General features: G+C 35.9%; 1 protein-coding gene across 1 annotated transcript in view; it reads left to right on the top strand.

The window, feature by feature from the left end:
- Positions 1 to 22,262, top strand: part of CNTN6 (contactin 6) — a 586,479-nt gene that overhangs the window by 538,359 nt on the left and 25,858 nt on the right. The window contains 3 exon segments of the mRNA XM_034996895.1: positions 483 to 610; positions 21,435 to 21,610; positions 21,964 to 22,081. Coding sequence (XP_034852786.1) covers positions 483 to 610; positions 21,435 to 21,610; positions 21,964 to 22,081 — 422 coding nt within the window.

The raw sequence follows: 22,262 nt of genomic DNA, 5'->3' as shown, positions 1-22,262 counted from the left end.
GATGGGGTGACTGGGTGATAGACACTGGGGAGGGTATGTGCTCTGGTAAGCGCTGTGAATTATGCAAGACTGTTGAATCTCAGATCTGTACCTCTGAAACAAATAATGCAATATATGTTAAGAAAAAAAAAAGAAGAAGAAGAAGAAGAAGAAGAAGAAGGTAGCGGGAGGGGAAGAATGAAGCGGGGGGAATCGGAGGGGTAGACCACCCATGAGAGACGATGGACTCTGAAAAACAAACTGAGGGTTCTAGAGGGGAGGGGGGTGGGAGGATGGGTTAGCCTGGTGGTGGGTATTGAGGAGGGCACATTCTGCATGGAGCACTGGGTGTTGTGCACAAACAATGAATCATGGAACACTTCATCTAAAACTCATGATGTAATGTATGGGGATTAACATAAGAATAAAATTTAAAAAATAAATAAATGGTTCAGGCTTATGTTAAGAGCCTTACTTCTGTTAATTATGCATTTTCTTTTTAGAGTGTTTCTCTCACAGGATGGCAGCCTCAAGATATATAACGTTACTAGGTCAGATGCCGGATCATATACTTGCGTAGCTACAAATCAGTTTGGCGTTGCGAAGAACACCGGCAGCCTAGTCGTGAAAGGTATCTTAATTATCTTCATTTGTGCTTGATGAACACTGGAGACATGTATGCATATCACAACCTCTATCGTAATGTCAAACCTGTATCATAGTGTATATGTGAAATATTTGATTTCACAATTTATTTAAGAGTTGTGTTCCCATATTCATATTCATTAATAGTATGTTTACTTTGCCAGTGGGATACCATGGCAGATGTGAACACTTTGGCAGTTGAAATGCTGTCAGTGGGTAATTAAACAGAATTAAAACCGGCACCTTTTTAAAACATTTGAATTTTCACCAATGCCTTAGTGTAGGGAGCTATGGACATTCTGATAAAGTCAGTTGATAATATTTTTCTTGGTTAAATTTCCTTCGGAAACTCTCATTTTGTATGAAATTTTTACCATGGATATAAGATTGCCAAGTACCTAACCAGTTCATTTATTTATATAACTCTAGTGCGTAGCTAGTGAGATGCAGACCCTCTTGCATACACTTTAGTGAGTAGTTTGTTTCAAAGAGAAAAAAAAAATTAAAATATCTGTGTCTGTGTAAGTCATTATTATAGTCCCATCACAGTAAACCTATAAGCTCACATAATTTGTGATGATAAAACTGCATACTCTATTCTTCAGACTTTTAAGCTACTATCAATACAAATGTACCTCCATATATCACCAAGGGACATAATTAGTATTCAAGTATCTATTCCCCATCTTTGCTACTTTACTTTGTTGAATCTCAGCTCATAAAACTAGTATGTTTACTGGAAGACATGCCACTTTTATTATTTCATTGCCTCCTGGATGGTTAAAATGACAGTCTTGATAAAATAGTTTGAACAGCTAATTAAGCCCAAATAATTAAATTCAGCAATCAGTGCTTTATCAGCATTTCTATTAAAATAAGTATATTAAATAAAAAGTAGTTAGCTACTACACTTCAACTACCCTTTAAAATGTCTCAAGGAAAAAAAAATACCTACCTTTATCCCTGGAAGATATTTTTGCCAACATTGTCTTAAGCATATTACATTATGCCTGCTGACAGTTGTCTGAAACACTCAGGGGTAATGTGATTGATGTAACTTGTGTCAAAATCTTACCAGTGTGGCACATTTTGAAAAACTTTACTTCCTTAAGATTGTATTGTCATCAGATTTTTAAGACAGAGATGGACTTACCATTTCAAGGAATATGCTGTAACTATATCTAATGATAGGATATGTCTCCAGCAAATGTTTGGTACTACCCATATACTGAAAAACATAAATACTTTTCAGCATTAAGGAAAAACAAAAGAGGAGATTTATTCCCTCATTTCAAATTAAGAAGGTGCAGGTCATAGGCATTCATTTTAAAAATATGAAGAAGGTTAAAATATGGTGGAGGACATCACAGTTAATTTTTCCAAGAATGGAGAAATCCAGAGGGAATTAAAACACAAAATGTAAAGGATAGAAGTTATCGGTAGTAGAAATGTAGTTTCTCAATGAAAGTTTCCGCAGAATACTGGTGATCCAATAGGTGGACCAGTGGTTTTACTGCTAAAATACAGTGACGGGCATCCTTTTATCCCAGAGATTCTGGTGATAAAAAAGTTATTGGATACGTCGGACTGAATGAATAGTTTCTCTTCCTCAAATGTTTCAAACATTTGGCATCATGATGCTGTCCTTTAGCAAAAAATGGGAGAAAAGTAAAAGGAGGAGGCTCACATAAATATGTAACTCTGGAGAAGCTGGACCATGCTTACTTCTCAAGGTAGCAGTTGGATATTTCAGATATGTAACATAGCCATGTTTTTTGCTAGATAGGTTCCCAGTTCTTCGGATAGAAACAAGTTCATCTGTAATTTGGGGTAGTCCATAAAACACACGATCAACTCTCTCTACAAGGGAGAAAATAACTAAATAAGACTGCTCAGTTTAATACAAAATGAAACAAAGCAAAACACAAAAACTCGACGTAGTTTTATTTATTTCTAGTGTTGTTTGCTGGGGCTATTGAAACAAAATTATCGCAATCTGCATTCCTGGTCACCTTAATCTTTTCCGCTCTTCCTTCCTTGGTAGGATTTTTCATTTTCTTATATACTATATACTTCACTTATTTTTCATGTCTATGTTTTTTTCTCCCTCTTTCCCTTCCTCTAGAAAGAAGCATAAAGAAGGCAGGAATGTCACAAATGCTAGAATAGTCCTGAGAACTGTATGTGTTCAATAAATAATTATTGATTGAGTGAAATGATTTTATCTTACACTCTTAAGTTCTTAGATAATCTCCGTTCTGATTTCCTTGCTCTAAAATATGAAGGTTTTCTATTTCTCAGGGGTTAAGCTTAGGATACTTTGCAATGAAGAGCATCAAAGGAAAATAATGAACTTCTAAAATGTTTTCACTTTCCCTATTTTAGGGTTTGTAGTTATGTATTTCTAATACAAAGAGAACTCCTTACTCAGCAAGGGGGAACAAATTTGAAGCTACATGAAAATCCTACAGACTTCATGGAGAGAACTCACTGTTCCAATATTTTCAGCACAAAGAAGAGAATCATTTACATATGCAAACAGGGCATATATCAGTATGCATGAATATCAAGTAATTTTCACTCATTTATATCTAATAATGAGAAGGAAATTGTGTTTGTTATTTTTAATCTTCATGAAATACCCACATTCCATTTTAAGGGGCATCTATTTGCTTCTTTGCCATTGACAAAACCACGTTATAAAGAAACATGTACATACACAGTAACACAAAAACATACATTTAAAAATAACTACATAAACACAAAATGTGTACAGTACAAATAAAAGCATCTCTAGAAACTTGATTTTTTATTGATCTGTATTCTATGATTTTTTTATTAAACTATTGGATTGCTATGTAAATACAGGTCTAAGATAAATCTGTCATTAGCATATCCTCTTAACTGGACTTCTATTGCTAATTCTCTTTCAAGTAGGAATGTTAAAGCTATTCCTGACAAAGAATTATTATTTTACAACCTACAAATTTGAAGCTTTAATCTGAGAAAGAATTATAATAATATGCATTGATTCAACCATTTTCCTGACTATTAAGAGTGTAGTCATCTGGTTGTTTAAGATGATTTAATGTGTGTGTGTGTGTGTGTGTGTTTGTATTTTCTAGTCTATGATGTTCATCTGATTGTCATTACAGAGTCAAATATAATTTTGTTTCTCACACCAAAATCAGCATATAGTGACCTTACTGGAAATAAGGTGGTAAGGAACAAATGAGAAAAATTTCAGTAAAGCTGATGAAACAATCATCTCTCTTTGAATTGACTTATCAGCCTCAGTCATGCAAGAAATGTTGTTGTTAGATAACATGTAAAAAGATAATAGTTACAAGAGTAAGATATTTTCCAGCTTAGTTTTGGCTGATATGGCTTATCTGTGTTAAGAGGATTTTGAAGTTATCTGCACTGTATGTCAGAGATTTCTATTTCACTCATGCAGCAGGGATAAAGCCATTTTCCATTCAAACATCGGGAGTGCAATTAGCATCAGCCTTGCCAGAGCCTCAGAAGATGCCCAGTGTAATCTGAGGACATGTTCCATAGGCACAAACAAGAAATCGAAAAGAGAGAGAGTTTAGGTGTTTTCATTTTGGAGGACTTGCCTAAAATTACAGTGTGTACATACACTTAAGAAGTATATGAAAATCACATAAAAGGGGAAATTATTTGATCTGGCATTTGAAAAATTATTAAAAAGCAGAGTAACAGTAGGCTATAAAAATGATCTTGTTTGCAGGCAACATTTGTCTTTGTTTCCCCACTGGAGAAGTTTTGGATGTTCAATTATAGGCCTCATTGCTTCAGCATTATTTTCAACTGAAATGTCGGAACTTGGAAAAGCATATCTAATGTGCAAATTAAGTTTATTGCTGCTCATTTAGTTGTTTATTCTTTGTGATAGAAGTCTTTATTATACCAGCATGGAGAGTGGCCTATCTGTTTTCTCCAGCAGAAGAATGGTGTGCGCCATTATGGTTCTATATTTACGAAGAGAAATACCAAGATAGGTAGATAATTGGGGGCTTTCTGGCTTCAACACAGCTTAAAGGATTTGAGGTGTTGAGCCCAGCTTTATTGAGAAGCTCAGCTTTATTGAATAAACCAACAGTACAATTTCACAGAAATGACAAAGCACATTGGAATACATTGGTTGTATTTTAGTGGCTGAAAAAGGCACTGCGGAGAAGTCTCCCAGTACTGCTAATATTTTCCTCGGAATGTTTAATTATGTACTCCAGTTTTCCACAAAGAATGATTTAAAGCATTTTTATAGAAAGGAAGCTTTGATTTAAAAATTATTAGTGGAAGCATTTAATTTTTCAGGTGAAAAAATACATAGTGAATTTGTATACTGCCCAGGAATTTTCTTTCCCCCACCGATATTGAAAATAATGCTGAGTGAACTCTTGACACTTGAATTCCATAATCCCTTCAAGTAAAAATGTAAAAAAGAAAGAAAAAAGATAAACAACAACAAAGAAAACCCCCAAAACATGTATTTAAGCAAATACAATATCAATGTTATTTTGGTCTTCGTAACAATTTAGTCCACAGTCTTTTAAAAATGTAGCACATACTACTCAGATAAAATTTCCAGGTATGCTGAACAGTGTTTTTTTTTTTTTTTTTTATTATAATATATAATGTAAAGGAGAGAGATTAATGAACTTCAGGTTTTCACCTTTTGTTTTTTATTGTTCCAGACATTTTTCATTGAACAAATTAAACCTAAATTGGTTAAAGTTTTGTTTAGTTTTGCTTAGTCTTAATAAAAATAGGGAGTGTATAGCTAGTCTTTCAAGCTAAGTAGAGGAAGCCAGACAGATGAGTATACACCACTTAAAGTCACAAAGAGCACAGAGTTTGGAATTAAATTAACTAGCTCTATTACTAACTAGCATGAGACCTTGAAGAGTTTGTTTTTACCATTACTGGTGGTGTATTCTTTATTACTATTATTATTAACCACCACTTATCAAATATATACTGTGTTCCAAGCACCTGTGGTAGGTGCTTTATGTGCATTATCTCAATGATCCCTCACAACACTGTGAAGCAAATATCATTATCTCTTTCACACAAGGGGAGGGGGAGACCGAGGCATAGATTGCTAAAACGACGTGAGCATGGCCCTTGTATTAGTGAGTGACAGAACTTTTTTTCATCTTCCAGTTGAATGTATGTAATAATAACTGCCTGAGACACATGCAGTTTTACATGACACTATTTCAAGTCCAGTGGAAATAAAAACAGAGTAATTTGCAAAATGTAGTACTTTTCCTAAATCAGCTTTCACTTACTAGAGTTCAGTATCTGTCTATACTCTTTTCCATTTGAGGTGAACTTTACACGTAATGAAATCTTAAGTATCTTCGCTGAATTTTGGCAAGCGCCTATATCTATGTATCCCAAACTCTACCAAATATAGAATGTTAACATCACCCTTTAGAACATTCCTTCATGCCCCTTCGTAATCCCTCAATTCCTGCTCCCACCCGACTTATAGGAGCAACTACTGTTAGGGCTCTTTTCTGCCACTAACTTCATACAAATGTCATCATAGAGTATATATGTTTTGGCTTCCTTCACTTGGCTTAAACCACTAGTATCTACTTTCTCTTTTGATTAAAAATGAATGAAACAAAACTTTAACCAACAGCAGGTTTAATCTGTGCAGTAAAAAATATCTTGAACTGTAAGTATTTTTGTCTTCAGTTTACCTGTACACGTGTGTGCCCTTCGTATTTGATTAGGAATTGGAAGTTTAGTAATATGTCCTTGATTCCATTCTGATGCGAAAAGAAACTATTAGGCTTCTCTGTTGCTTGAGCCTTCTATTTCTAAAGTGGCACGGTGGTCACTTATGTTCTAGTGCCATTTTTTAGGGATAATGTGTATCATTATGATGTACAAGACCGTCAGGTGCAAGTTCTGTTTTCAGTCTGTGGATCCTGAATACTCAAGGAAGCAGCTAGCAAATTCTTTCAAGCCCAAGTGAGGGATGGGCGTGGAGGAGGGTGGTGCTGAAAGGGAAAAGAGGAATCAGATGAATACAATTCACCGTGATTCTCATCTTCTCGCTTTTATTTTCTCATTTTGTCTTCCCTCACCTCCACATAAATGTTCAGAAGAAAGCATCCTCTTTCTGCTAGATGCTGTAGCCAGGCAAAATAAAATTTCCTCATTCCATTTCCTATAAAACTACAGAATTCTTCAACCTGATGTTTTACTATGGCCCAGCACAGAGTTACAGTCGGAGGACAGAGTGAACATTACCTATTTATAAGAAATGTAAATACGATGCCATAAATGGTCATTGCCTATTATGTATTAACAGCTTTGAAACTGAGTAGTTGGCATATCTAATTCATTAAGCAGAATCTAGAGTGCATGCTCTTTTTAAATAGATGTCAGACCCTGTTTTGATTACTTGTTAATATAGAAGATCTGTGTTTACATTTTACATTATTACTTGCTAGGGAATTTCTCAGTGTTACCTTGCATGATACTTAGACATATTTTCTCATTTAGACAATTCCAGTGTTAGACAATTACTTTCTCTAGACTGTTCTTTGTTTATTTCTTTTACTCTGGGGTTTTGGTAGTCTTCTCATATTTGTTCCAAATCATTTAAATATTGAGGTGAAAGATAAATGGGTAATGGTACCTGCAGGTAAACTGGAATATATTGGCTGTGGTTATTTTACGCATAATTGAAATTATGAAATTAAACTATACTCTGCCTGTATTGGAATGTACCACGTGCTGCATGCAGATTTTAATCTGTAGAACACATATCTGAGCAGATAAAGCTTGCATTTGACTAAGAGGATAGAAAACATCCTAGCCTTATGCAAGTATATGTACAAAGAGGAAAAGCATATTATAAAGATTAAAAACTCTTCCATTTCTGGCTTGCTAGAGGAGGAAATTAAAGACTCCATCACACTGATTTCCTTGTTTTTTTGCTATCTCTGTAAAGAGTTTATTTCAGAGATTAGCTTTGATTTTCCTCTATTTGCTTTCCCTAGAGTTAGTAATTTTCTTGTTTTGTTTGCTTAATTATCTATGGACTTGACAATAGTTCATTCCTCAATTTTGTCTCCGTTGCCTCCCTTCACTATCAACCTGTCTTTGTGTATGAGAGCCCAGTTGCCTAAACATCATGCCTTTCTCGACATGCTCCCTCATATTGGTAGAATGCATCTTCCAATGGATTTTTGAGAAAGAATTCAAGAGGAATGCAATGTTTTGGAGTTCTTTCATGTTTGAAAATGTATTTATTCTATGCTTACATTTGATTGATGGCTTAGTTGGAAACAGAATTCTGGATTAGAAATCATTATTCTTAGCAATATGGAGATGTTAATGTGTTCTGAAAGCTGAAACCATCTTGATTCCTGATCTGTTGTTTATGACATCGTTTCTGTCTGTCTGCGTGTCTCTCTCTCTCTCAGTTGTTTTTTCCCAGCATTCCACAATTGCTTGATGATGTGCTGTGTTGGAAATCTATTTTCAGCCTTTATACTGGGCATTCGGTGCACTTTGTCATCCTGAAAACGCATACTTCTTTATTCTGGAATGTCTTCCTGGATAATTTAATAATTTATTCCATTGCTTTGTCTATAATCCCTATTATTGAAAAAGTTAGATTTTCTAAACTGGTACTCTAGTTTATGTGTGTATGTGTATGTATATATGTATATATCTGTGTGTAGTTTATTACATTTTATATATTTATATATTTAGATAGTAGATATAGTTTTTATACATATGTATATGAATTGTGTATATATTTTTTAAAGATTTTATTTATTTATTTGAGAGAGAGACTGAGAGAGAGGGAGCATGAGACGGGGGAGGGTTGGGAGGGTCAGAGGGAGAAGCAGACTCCCTGCCGAGCAGGGAGCCCGATGCGGGACTCAATCCAGGGACTCCAGGATCATGACCTGAGCCAAAGGCAGTTGCTTAACCAACTGAGCCACCCAGGTGCCCGAATTGTGTATATTTTTGTTTGTTTCTTTCTCCTAGTATCCATTTTATATCCTTTTTGTTCTACCTCTGGGAATTTTTGACTTTGCTATTTTTTTTTAAATGGCTAAGTGTCCTTTTATTTTCTGACTGTTCCTTTATATAATACCTTGCATTTTTTCCCTCTCTCTGAAAATATTGCTCATAGTTTTTCTTTTATCTAGGTTGTTTTTTCCTGCATGGCCTCTGTGGTCCCAAACTGCTTTCTTCTCTTTCTTTGTTTTAATCCCTACCCTTTAGTAAGAGATATACCAAGACACTTTGTGAATCTTAGTTATCTGCTCACATTTAAGAATGGGGCACTAAAAATCTTATAGAAAGCTCTGATCAAGTGTATGTGTGTGTGGAGGGGGGGAGCATTTAATATTGGACTTTACACTAAGATGATCTGGCCAGTATATATCCTTGGAAAACTTAAACACACTATGTTTAGGATTTTCTCTTAGGTTTATCAGAGCCCTAGGACAAGTGTCCCCCACTTCCCACCCCGCTTCCCTGCCCAGAGAGCAAAGGCCCAGCAGCCAGCACCCTCAGAGCTAAATGACATTACAAGACATGGATCTCAGCCCTTACTATATACATGTTCCTTAATTTCCCTGTTTTTAGTTAAGATTCCCTCATCTTCAACTATGCTTGCTACCAAGCAGTTCAGAGACTCTCCGTTTCATATCCTCTCAGGAGAAGAATTTGCCAGTCTTCTACTGAGACGAGAAAACACTACAGAGACCCAAATGCTTCCTATTCATAAAGTCCAAAAGGGGGTTTGACATGTTCAATGAATTTTCTTCTCTGCCTTCCTCACAGCCAGCATAGGATATTGAGCTTTATGGTAGATCAGTTAGAAATCATTTCATTTTGTTCCAGTTTCTCAAATTTTGTCTCCCCTTTTGATCTCTGTTTTGGTGGATTTAGGTCTTAGGGAAAACTTCTTTTGGCTTCATTTATTAGATGTTTATAAAAAACTGAAAATAAACACTGTTTAATCAATTATCTTCATCAGGATATTATATATCTTATATTTTATAGTGATACTATTTTTCTCTACTAACATTTACAAAAAGTCAAGCTTTAGTCATTTCTTGCTTAGACAAAATTTATCAAGAAATCAATAAAGCACAATGTGGTAGATAATGGGTCATGAACTCAAATCTTCCACTTTTGTTCTAGGTATGATTCCCTTTCGTGTTCAGGGACAATTTCCTCTCTGCCTCTCTGTCTCTGTCTACCTCAGTCTCTCTTTCATCCATATTATTTTGTGTAACACACCATCCCCACCAGAATACTTTCATATTGTTATTCTCATCATTTTTAAAAAAGACCTTTTCTGACCCTGCTTCCCTTCCAGCTACTGCCATATTTGACTATTCTCCTATCAAAACTCTTCAAAAGTTGTCTATGTGGGTGGGGTGCCTGAGTGGCTCAGTCGTTAAGCGTTTGCCTTCGGCTCAGCTCATGATCCCCTGCTCTACAGGAAGCCTGCTTCTCCCTCTCCCACTCCCTCTGCTTGTGTTCCCTCTTTCGCTGTGTCTCTCTCTGTCAAATAAATAAATAAAATCTTTAAAAAAAAAAAAAAAGTTGTGGGGCGCCCGGGTGGCTCAGTCGTTAAGTGTCTGCCTTCCGCTTGGGTCATGACCCCGGGGTCCTGGGATCGAGCCCCGCATCGGGCTCCCTGTTCAGCGGGAAGCCTGCTTCTCCCTCTCCCATTCCGCCTGCTTATGTTCCCTCTCTTGCTGTGTCTCTCTCTGTCAAATAAATAAATAAAATCTTAAAAAAAAAAAAAAGTTGTCTATGTGGGCTTGCTTTTCCAGTCCTTCTGATCAACTTTGTTTTGAGTCAATGCAACCAGGCTTTTCTCCTACCATCAGCCCTGCTTTTAACAAGGTGACTAGTAACCTCCACATTGTGAAATCCAGCAGTCAGTTCCCCATCTTCATTTACTTAACCTGTCAAACTATTGATCACATCCTTCTTGAAATACATTCCTCACTTGGCTGCCTACAAGCTGCATTTGTCAGGTTTTCCTTTTATATCTTAAGTCACTCCTTTTCCATTTACTTTGCTGGTTTCTTTTAATCTTACCCATTTCCTAAACTTGAAGTGTGCCAGGGATTTGTTCTTGAATTTATTCTCTGCCATATCTACTCCCACTCATTTGGTGTCTTAATTCAGTTTCAACATGTTAAATACCATCCACAAGCTAATTCCAAAATGATACACTCAGTTCAGATACCTACCTCATTCCCCAAATCCACCCACAAATTTATCATCTTCACTTACCAATTTACAATATGCTAATATTGGCCTCCTGATTCTTACTCCCAAAACTTGCTCCTACTGCAGTCTTTCCCTCTCTTAATAATAGTCGATAGTGATGTTTGCCCTGTCAAATCCTTTTAGTCATTTTTACTCCTTGCTTTCTTTCAAACCTCATCTTCAATTGTCCAACAGATGGCCTCAGCACCAATAAATGTGCAGAATCTAACTACTTCTCACCGGTGCACTTACTAAACTTCAGTTCAACCACCACCATCTCTTTCCCAGTGTGTTGCTATAGCACAGAGGTGCTTCACCAAGTTGATTTTGCTTCCAAGAGGACATTTGGCAGTGTGTGGAGGTATTTTTGGTTGTCACAACTGAAGGATCTACTGACATCTAGTGGGAAGAGGCCAAGGATGCTGATAAATACCTTGGAATGCACAGGGCAGCCTCCTCACCTCACTCTGAATCCACCCATACATACATGCAACGAAAAATTATCTGGCTCAAAATGTTAATAACGTTGAGGTTGAGAAACCCATTCATACAACCTCACGATTTGTCTTGATTCTATCATGTCTCCCTTCTAGAAACTAGAATTTTTTTTTAAATTTTATTTACTTATTTGACAGAGAGAGACACAGCAAGAGAGGGAACACAAGCAGGGGGAGTGGGAGAGGGAGAAGCAGGCTTCCCGCGGGGGCAAGGAGCCCGATGTAGGGCTCGATCCCAGGACCCTGGGATCATGACCTGAGCCGAAGGCAGAAGCTTAACAACTGAGCCACCCAGGCGCCCCTAGAAACTAGAATGTTTTGCCTCTTAGATGGAAGTCCTCTAATAGTTCCTCAGTTCAGTGTTGTTTCATTTGCTTAGTATTCATACAGATGTACACCTGGAAGGAGGTAAGGATTTGATACTAATTAAATGGTTTTGAATAAAAGATTGAATAAACAATTAGTATATATATTTTTAAAAGATTTTATTTATTTTTTAGAGAGCGAGCGAGAGAGAAACAGCATGAGAGGGGAGAGGGTCAGAGGGAGAAGCAGGCTCCCTGCTGAGCCGGGAGCCCAATGTGGGACTCGATCCCAGGACCCTGGGATCATGACCTGAGCCGAAGGCAGACGCTTAACCATCTGAGCCACCCAGGCGCCCCAATTAGTATATTTTTATGTTAAGGGTTTCTACTTCTGTTGAAAGTAATACTCAGTTCTTTCTCCAACTGTTATTATTATCATACTGTTCAAGGTATTATCTAAAAACCTAATGATAAATGGCCTAAATATTTTCAACCCTACACACAATCTATTATTAAACATTAATAATATTTGGAGAAACTTTTGTCCTGACTAGTTGAAGTAGCTTTATCAGACCAATATCAGCCACAAATTGTTAAAACCTTTTAAAAATAAATAAAAATAGCAGTTCAAAGGAATTATGACAGTAACCAAGGGGTTTGCAACATGAAGAACAATATTCTGGAGAAAAGAAAAGCACAAAAAGAAAAGCAGAACTCTCCAGTATTTTTCTCCAGAAACTTGCCACCTCCCAAGCACTACAAATTAGGAATAAAAAGGAAAAAGAAAAAATAGCAGAAAATGCCACAAGCAGAAATTTTGGTAGCCTCACAGTGCAAGGAAGACAAAAATTGGGGCTCCGAATTAGCCAGATAAAATGAAGTCTACTACACAACTCGACCTTGAGTGGAGACACCTAAAAGACTTTGTCCTGGCGATGAAAACAGAACAAAATTGACCAGTGCTTGAAATGACTGACATTTAGACTCCATTCATATCCATTCCTGACAGCACTCTGATGTTTTTAGTTGACTGATTAAAAAAGTAAATTTTCTGGGTGCCTGGGTGGCTCAGTTGGTTAAGCGACTGCCTTCGGCTCAGGTCATGATCCTGGAGTCCCGGGATCGAGTTCCGCATCGGGCTCCCTGCTCGGCAGGGAGTCTGCTTCTCCCTCTGACCCTCCCCCCTCTCATGTGCTCTCTCTCATTCTCTCTCTCTCAAATAAATAAATAAATAAATAAATAAAATCTTTAAAAAAAATAAAAAAATAAAAAAGTAAATTTTCTTGGAAAAAAAATGTAACAATAAAAACATTTACATTTCAATGTACAATGCTGGTATTCAGTAAAATGTTACCAGGAAGAGCTGGAACCAGGATCAAATGATCAAAACCCAGAAGAACATCAGACATTAGCAATAAGTCACAGCTGATAGGAATATGAAAGTTATTAGACAGGGGTTCTTAAATAATTGTGATTAATATGTTAAAAATAGATGACAAGATAGAAAATTTCATAAGGGAAATGGCATGTAATAAAAATCAGTTGGACAGAGAAAAACAAATACCATATGATTTCACTTATATGTGGAATCTAAAAAACAAAACAAAGGAACAAACAAACAAACAGACTCAAATACAGAGAACAAACTGGTGGTTCCCAGAAGGGAGGGAGATGGAGGGATGGACAAAATAGGTGAAGAGGATTAAGAGGTACTAACTTCCAGTTATAAAACCAATAAGTCATGAAATTGAAAAGTACAGCATAGGGGATATAGTCAGTAATACTGTAATAACATTGTGCAGTGACAGCTGGTGACTGCATTTATTGTGGTGAGCATTGAGTAATGTATAGAATTGTTGAATCACTATGTTGTGCACCTGAAACGAATATAATATTGTGTGTCAACTCTACTGCAATAAAAAAGAATCAACTGGAAGTCTAGAACTGAAAAATATAAAAGCTAAAATTAAGAACAATATAGATTGATTTAATACCAGATCAGATATGGCAGAGAAAAGAATTAGTAAAATGGAGGATGTATGAATAGAAAAGATCCAGACTGCAACATGAAGAGAAAATGCAATGGGGAAGACAAAAAAAAAAAAACAAAAAAACCATAAAGAGTATATTGGATATGAATAGTTCCAACATATGTGAAATTCTAGTTCCAAAAGCAGTGGAGAGGGGAGAAAGAAAATGAGGGATGAGCAGTATTTGAAGAAATATTTGTCAGAGATTAAAAAAAAAAAAAGAAAGAACTGAAAATGACAGCAGTCGTCCTAGTCAGGGAATTATATGAGCCCTCATGATAATAAACACGAAGGAAAGTTTAAATAAGCACATAGTAGTGAAACCAAAAGAAGAAAAGGAAAGAAAAACTATCCTGATAAAAAAGATACATTATCTTCAAAAGAACAACAGTAAGACTGGCAGTTGTGATAGCAACAGAAATAAAAAAAAATCCAGAAGACTGTGGAATGGCTTTTTTCATGGGCTGAAAGACACTAGTGATAAGAATTCTCTTCCCAGCAAAAATATCCTCCTGAATGAATACAAAGTAGACATGCTGTCACACAGACAAAATCTCCGAGATTCCATCACTATCAACTCCCCACTAAGAGAAACGCTGATGATGTTCCTATAGTTAGAAAAACTATGATCCTAGATTGAAGCATGTAAATGGAAGAAGATATTAAGAACCATGGAAAGGACTAGTTTGTTAATAAGTACGTTAAATTGAGATTCTGAGGAATTAGGAAGAGGACCAAATTTAAAGTATTTATTTGTAGTCTTCACAAATTAACTAGTGAGAGAAAATACCAGAGAATTTTGTCACCTGTTTGAAGTGCTATTTATACACGAGTTTCCTTTATATTGGTATCTTAGCAACATTTCCTATAATGTCATAGAAAAATGAAGGCAGAATTCTGTTTATACAGAGTAAGAAAGGTTTGGTGATTTTTTTTTTCCTATTTTGTCCATTGTTTGAGAGAAGTTGGTAACTTATTATTATTATTCCGAACAGTGACACTGAAAGATTATTACTCATAGATGAAGGTTTCAACTGAGTTGAAGGTACAAAAGAAACAAATAAAAAGGGACCAAAAAGAATAAGTTCTGGATAGTCAGGAAAGGCCAATCCAATTACACATTTAATTGCCATCCCCTAGTTTCTAAAACTGTAGTTAGGGATCAAAATATGTAATAGTGCGTTTGGCCATTGATACAAGGAACAAGTCTCATTTGTGTTTAAAGAAATCATGCTAAACAATTCTGACAGAAGTTTTAATATCAGTTCTCATGTGTCCTGAGGTACTCATAACTAAAGATGTGTTCTGGAAGCATCTTTGGCTATTATGACCATGTGAATTTGAGTAAGGCTAGTCATCAAAAGCATTATATATCTTATTAAACCTTTCCTTCTACTTCTTAAGAGTAAGATTTTTTTAAAATAATTTTTGGAAGATTTTATTTATTTATTTGAGAGAGAGAGAACAAGAGAGCACAAGCAGGGCTGTGGCAGAGGGAAAAGCAGACTCACCACTGAGTGGGGTGCCAGACATGGGGCTCAATCCCAGGACACTGGGATCATGACCTGAGCCGAAAGCAGACGCTTAACCACTGAGCCACCCAGGTGCCCCAAGAATAGGATTGTTAGGTCAAGCTATTTTTATATGATTTGTATGTCACTAAAATAGATTGAAAATGGAAACATTAATATTCTGTAATTTTATGAACTCTTCACGTATGTCATTCATATTTAGAATAATCTTCAAAAAGTGACATATCCTCATCACTTTAGAAACTGAATGGGAAAGATGCCTCCTTATTTTGTATACAAAGATTTACTAATTTCATCATTTTCTGTTTTTCTTTTATTATTATTGAGAATGACAAACAGGAAAGTAGAAAAAATAGTAGAAGGAACTCCCATGCACCCTTCAGTCAGGGTTGTTAATCATCAGCTCATATCCAACTTTGTTTCATCCATACCCTCACCTACTACTTCCTCAACATCCACCCCAAATATATAGAGGCAAATCACAGACATCATAATTTCATGTATAAATATTTCATAATGTACCTTTAACAGAAAAGGGAATCTTTTTAACATAACAATAAAACTAGTTTTCTTATATTACAAAATTAATAATTATTCCAGAATTAGAGCTCAAATTTACATGATTGTCTCATAAATATGTGTTTCTATATGTATATGTGTGCTAAATAAATACACGCAGATAAGCACATATGCATGTGTATATGAATGTGTGTTAATCCTCTTCAACCATGACAGTCATATTTCCAAACATTGTTTTTCAGGATCTCTTATATCCCAAAATGTATTTCTTTTTAAAGATTTATTCATTTATTTATTTGAGAGAGAAAGAGGGATAACGCATGCATATGCATGCACGTGCATGAGTGGGGTGAAGAGCAGAGGGAGAAAGAGAGAGAGAATTTCAAGCAGACTCCCCTCTGAGTTCGGAGCCCAGCTTGGGACTTGATATCGCGACCCTGAGATCATGACCTGAGCCGAAATCAAGAGTCGGACTCTCCACCGACTGAGCCACTCAGGCACCCCTCTTATATCCTAAGATGTAATAAGAGGTGTTAAACTGTTCCATATCTGGTAAGTGTAGGGAACCTAGATTAAATACACTTTAAGAAGTTTCTTTACTCCAGAATTTCTCTGAGCTTTTAATATGCTAAAATGTACTGTGAAACTCTAAAAGCAGATAGGGTATACAGAATTAATTACAGTTAAATAACCTCCAAAGTCCATTTTTGTGTATTTATTTTTGAAGCATTACCAACCAATGACATTTTACTTGATAGGACTTTTTCCTAGATCTAAAGCATTAGAGACTTTCTAACCATATATTTACATAACTTGGATTTTTTAAATAGAAATTTCAGATTCAAATTTCAAAACCTGAGGCAGTATTTCTCAAAGCATGGTCCCTGGACTAACTACATCAAAATCAACTGAAAAGACGGCCTGTTAAAAATCCATATTCTCTGTTTCCTTCACAGACCTACTGAATCAGTATTTCTGGTAGCAGTAAAGGAATTCACATTTTTAACATGTTCTCTGAGAAGCTGTTTTGCATGCTAAAATGTTTAAATTACTAGACTAGAATTTCTACAAATACTTAAGGAATTTGCAAGAAGAATGAAATGATACAGAATGAAAAGGAAACATCTATATTTTGTTTTAAGAGAAAGAGTCAAAGAATTTCAAAGTTTCACAGATTAGATAGAGTCTAGCACAGTTGACTTCTTTCCTTTTTAATTTGTTATAATTCAGGCCATAATGATCTCACTTATCCATAAAAACCAAGAAGTGCTTTCATGTTAATCATGAGCTTCATGTTATTACACCTACTCTACTGATACATATGGACTCCCAGGACGGCAGTAGAGTAGATGTATGTATATACATCCCTCTGCTCCCTGAGACTGATTTGAATGGTTTGAAAAAAAAAATCTCTGACCTTAGAGTTTCTTAAGAGTTTAAGTGTTTGCACAGGAGGACTTGTTAATGAACTAAAGCATAGTCCTTGTTCTTTTCCTAAAATAGCATCGAAGATTCTGTATATTTCTGCCGCACAAGAACCACTCTCCCATTCTCCACAAGTGTGATTTTTGTCTCTGTGGGGTATCCACTTCGAATTCTGAGCCCGGAGCTGTGCGTGGTTGTAGAAGAGAACGCTTTCGGGGAGCAATCAGCAGCCTTGTGGCTCTTGCTGAGCCACCTACACAGGATTAGGACAGGTCTGCATGTGGTGTGGCAAGAGGGTACAATAGTTAAAAGATGCCTTGCCCAAGCACCCACTCAGCCACACAGATACTCACAAGGAACTATGCTCAGATAATCATGTATCCCCTTCTTTTGGATAAAAAGTCGATTCTCATAGTAGCTATTTCTTTTCATGTATAATCTATTTTCTCGCCCTACAGATACTGGTATGTCTTTGTACCATTGCCTCTGCTGCATACTTTCAGTGCTTCCCATTTTCTGTCAGCAAAAAGAACATGTTCCTTAACACGTCATCCAGGTCTGGCTACATTGGTGTGCGGCTCAGTCACAGAGGACCCCGGACTGAGAAATGCCCCCATTTTGGCATATCGCCCTGATGTCACTGTCTTGAAATCCGTAGTCCTCTTGTCTCTGAAGTTGCACTTTGTCAGTGAAGTCCGATGGGACAGCAGAGCATGCTCGTGAGCAGAGGAAATATGCTGGGTGGTAGCAGGTGCACCTGCTTCGGGTGCAGCAAGCAGGACAGGCTCAAGCCTGTTCTCCAAGCAGACCACGGCCACGCGGTAAGAGTAGGTGCCATGTACACCCATGTGCCTCATGGCAGTCAGGAGCGTTGAGGCCCTGAGAAGGTGGGCACACCAGGGCCTGGGCCCAGACTGGTGGAGGTGGTGCTCACAACAGCCTCAGAAGCTTCCATGGCCAGCTGCAAGGACCTGGGGAGAACAAGGGACTCAGAAAGCAGTCAGCGCTGGGATCCAGTGTGAGGGGTCCGCTTGCCCATCTGTCCCCAGAGTTTGTTCATGTGATCTGTGTGATGTTTGCAGAAATAGGAACTCTTCAACCTGAGCACCAGCACAGGAACTGCCAGGGTTCAGGCAGTAAACTTTGTCAGTAAAGACTCACAAAATAAAAGCCTGCACGTGAGCATTGCAATGAGGCGTATCACAGAGTTATTCACATTCTTCAAAGAGTTTAGCATCCCTGGTTTTAAAAAGTTGTCCAGCATTGCAAAGCTAATATCCAGAAGCTTAGAAACAGAAATTAAATTTAATAGTTTTTCCACTCAATGGAAAAGAACACTATTTTTATACGAAGCTCCAGGTGAACCAATTATTAATGAGTGTTTCCTTGTAATTGAAGATAAGGCAATAGAATGCGTAAATGGGCATTTTGGATTATACACAAGTCATTAAGGCACTTTCAGTTTCTTGTATAGCCTTCAGAAGTTACAGGGTATGTCAGAAGAACATTAAAGTTCCATTGTTTAAATTTACATTTAAAATTTAATTCAGACTTACACAAAACGGATTTGTATGAAGAGTTAAATCTAGAAAAAATTGTTCCGTGGAATTATCAGCTCTAGATGTTCTAAGATTTATATTTCAAAATAACTTATCAGCACTATATTCCCATGTTGTCACATCCTATAAAGTACTCTTTACAGTTTGGTAACAGTTATATCAGCAGAGAAAGATCCTTAGCAAAATCAAAAATTATTGAAAAATATTTGTGATTTTACATTTGTCATGAGCGACTGATGCCAATTAAATCAATTGAAAATGAAGTTGCTTAAAACATAAATTCCAGTAAGTAAATTTACAGAAATGTGAGAAAAAGCTTAGAGCAAGCAAGATATAACTTTAATAAAGCATTATTTAATGTATTATATAAAACTAACACCAAAAATATTTTTGCAATTTGCAAGTTTATGCTGTGACTCATATATCACTATTACCCTATTACGTTTTATAAGTTATGCTACATTTCCAAAGCAAGTTGCTTTATATTTAGTATCTTTAATAGAACTTCTTTATTTTTTGACCAAGACACCCCACATTTTCATTTCACACTGTGACTCACAGATTATGTAGCTGATCCTAAAGACATCTCAATTATGTCTTTTATGTCTTTTACTGTGACTATCACCCAATTTTTATGTCTTTATTGTGACTATCACCCAGCTTCCTATTTCCCATATTCACTCCTGTATTATACTCTGTCTAATACTAGGATTTCCAGCAAAACGACTGCTCTGCATCTACCATCCATGTTTCGTCTTCACACAGATTCTTTGTAAATGCTCCTGCCTCTCGCCAACATAGGCATCCTTCCCCCACCTGCCACCTTTACCTAGCTAATTCCTATTTGCCTTTTACCCTCAGCCAAAACAACTCTTTTTCAATAAACTGACTCCTCAGGATCCCCCGTTTTAATTTATATTTGATGTTGTTGTTTTTTTTTCCTCCTGACAGATGGCTGGAATTTGGTAGGTGCTCAGTAAATACTAGTTAATAAACGAATTAACTAGTGATGACATCTAAACATTATAAATTATAATACAAATATTTCTTATTCATGAAATGTTAGTCATTATTACTGTACTACCAATGAGCTATGTATGCAGGGAATGATTTGTCTAACTTTGCTGTTTTGTGGTGCCATAAACGGAAGGAGTTGCTGTAATTTTTAATGTTTGAAAATTACTTTAATTGCATGATCTAAAACTTTAAATCAGAGCAGTTTTGCACTACCAACACATCCAATTAGCCAACTCATCCTCCCATAAATGTAAATAAGACATTAGTGATACATTCTTTTCCAAAAAACTACAAGAATAAAAATATTTTCTAGTTCTAAAAAGTGTTCTCGAAACCCTTACTCAGGGAGAGAAGTGAAGAAGGCTTGGAATTAGGAATGGATGTAGTCCACAAAATCATTCTTCAAACTTCTCTCCAAAAATAATTACAAAGTGTATGCATCTAATACAATAAAGGAAAGAGCATTTTTAAATTATGCAAACATAAAAAATAAATACACAAACATAAAGATCTACCTGATGTCAGTTGAGTTCGATTTTCTGCATTATATGCAGAAATATAAAATGTGCTTTTATTTTTCCACGGCTCTTTTTATCAATATGTACCTTAAAACCCAAAATTATTAGATTCTACAGGATTAAACTTTATCTCACGAATGATTTTTAGAGAAAGATTTTCTAAGTTCTCATGTCACAGTTTTGAAACTTCTTTATGTATGATATTTTTTCAGAATAATTTGAACAAACCCCTAATTCTTAAATGTAAATTCCTTAAAATATATTTTATTTTTAGTAAAATAGTGTGTATCTGAATTGAAATGTATGTGCAGGGCTTCTTTATGGTTACTGAGTTTGCCCTTTCAGTCAATTCTTAGTCCTCTAAAATCGAAACTATTTATTTTGTTATTAAAAAATGTAGTCAGATGGGATCTATCACTATGAGTCTCTTTTAGTCAGAGAAATATAGGACTCTCGAGTCCAACTAGAACACTTTTGGAAATGACCTTTGAAACTTTGGTCAGTGAAATGCTAGGACTTGGAAAATCTGGATAAGAGAGGGAAAACATACGTCTTTCCCCTTCACGTTGTGTCTTTAGATAAAATACAAAATTGTTATCACAGCTATGTCAGAAATAGGATAAATATTATATTCACACTAGTAAATACACACTTATGATTATAAATCTCAATATAAACTATTGTAGTTAAGATCTTAATGCCATCGTTTTTCTCATAGTATATGAAATTAACATGGGCTAGAGCTGCAACCAGTGTGTGGACTGTAATGTTGCACGTAGATTTTCAGAATAAAAAAACAATAAAAACTGTGTGGTGCATTTTTCATGTAAGGAATACTGTCTTTTGAAGTCTACAGTTTTCAATCAGCTATTTATTTTTATATAAAATATGAATAAAACTATGTCCTTTTATTACAAGTAATAAGCTACACTGATTAATGCAGAAACATTTGAAAAGGGAATAGAATTATTAATACTGAATATAGTAGAACTCCAAGTTATATTTATACAATTTCAAGCAATCGTAAAACCATTTAAAATACGTATTTTGTTGCCATATGTCACATTTTATAAGCTTTTTATGATAATAATATTTTTTCTCAACAGAGAGGACTGTTATTACCATTCCACCTTCCAAAATGGACGTTACAGTTGGAGAGAGTATAGTCCTACCATGCCAGGTGTCCCATGACCCCTCCGTTGAAGTTGTATTTATATGGTCTTTCAATGGAGATGTCATAGACTTAAAAAAAGGAGTGGCTCATTTTGAAAGGATTGGAGGAGTAAGTTGATGAAATTTTTAAGTACTTAATAAAATAAATCAAGTCTTTCACATGAATCAACATCTTTCATAATTATTCTTCCCATACTTATTTGCATCGATAACCACTGTCCGTTTATGAAGCTGCATCTGTTTTTGTTTTATTTTGTTTTCTGTCTTTCATAGAAATGCTTGTGTTCTAGATGCAATTATAAAAGAGGGGATAGGAAAAGGGATCATATATGAGCAACAACAATGATACTAGTGTATCTCCTAATTTCAGAGGTGTCTCATATTTAATATTTATCCAGCTGTAAAAAAAAATGGGACCTGCTGGGAATTATTGTGTATCCCCCTTTCATTTTCTATCTGCAGGAATCTGTTGGGGATTTGATGATAAGGAATATTCAGTTAAATCACTCAGGAAAATATCTATGCACGGTAAAAACAACTCTAGAAAGTTTATCTGCTGTAGCTGATATCATTGTTAGAGGTAAGCATAATGATGGAAATAAATGAGCACATTATTTATTCACAGACAGAAATGTTAATAAGTAAACGGTAGATCTTTGAGTAACCAACCACATCATGATAAAGAAGTGAGATAAAAATATAGATTTTTTTTTAATTTTCTAAACTTTAAGACTCCATGGCATATGTAGTGTGGATATGGA

This window comes from Mirounga leonina, unplaced genomic scaffold (genome assembly GCF_011800145.1).
Source record: "Mirounga leonina isolate KUSES-001 unplaced genomic scaffold, KU_Mleo_1.0 Mir_94, whole genome shotgun sequence".
NCBI lineage: Eukaryota > Metazoa > Chordata > Mammalia > Carnivora > Phocidae > Mirounga > Mirounga leonina.
The sequence above is the reverse complement of the archived record's forward strand: the minus strand, read 5'-3'. Positions and strand labels throughout refer to the sequence as shown.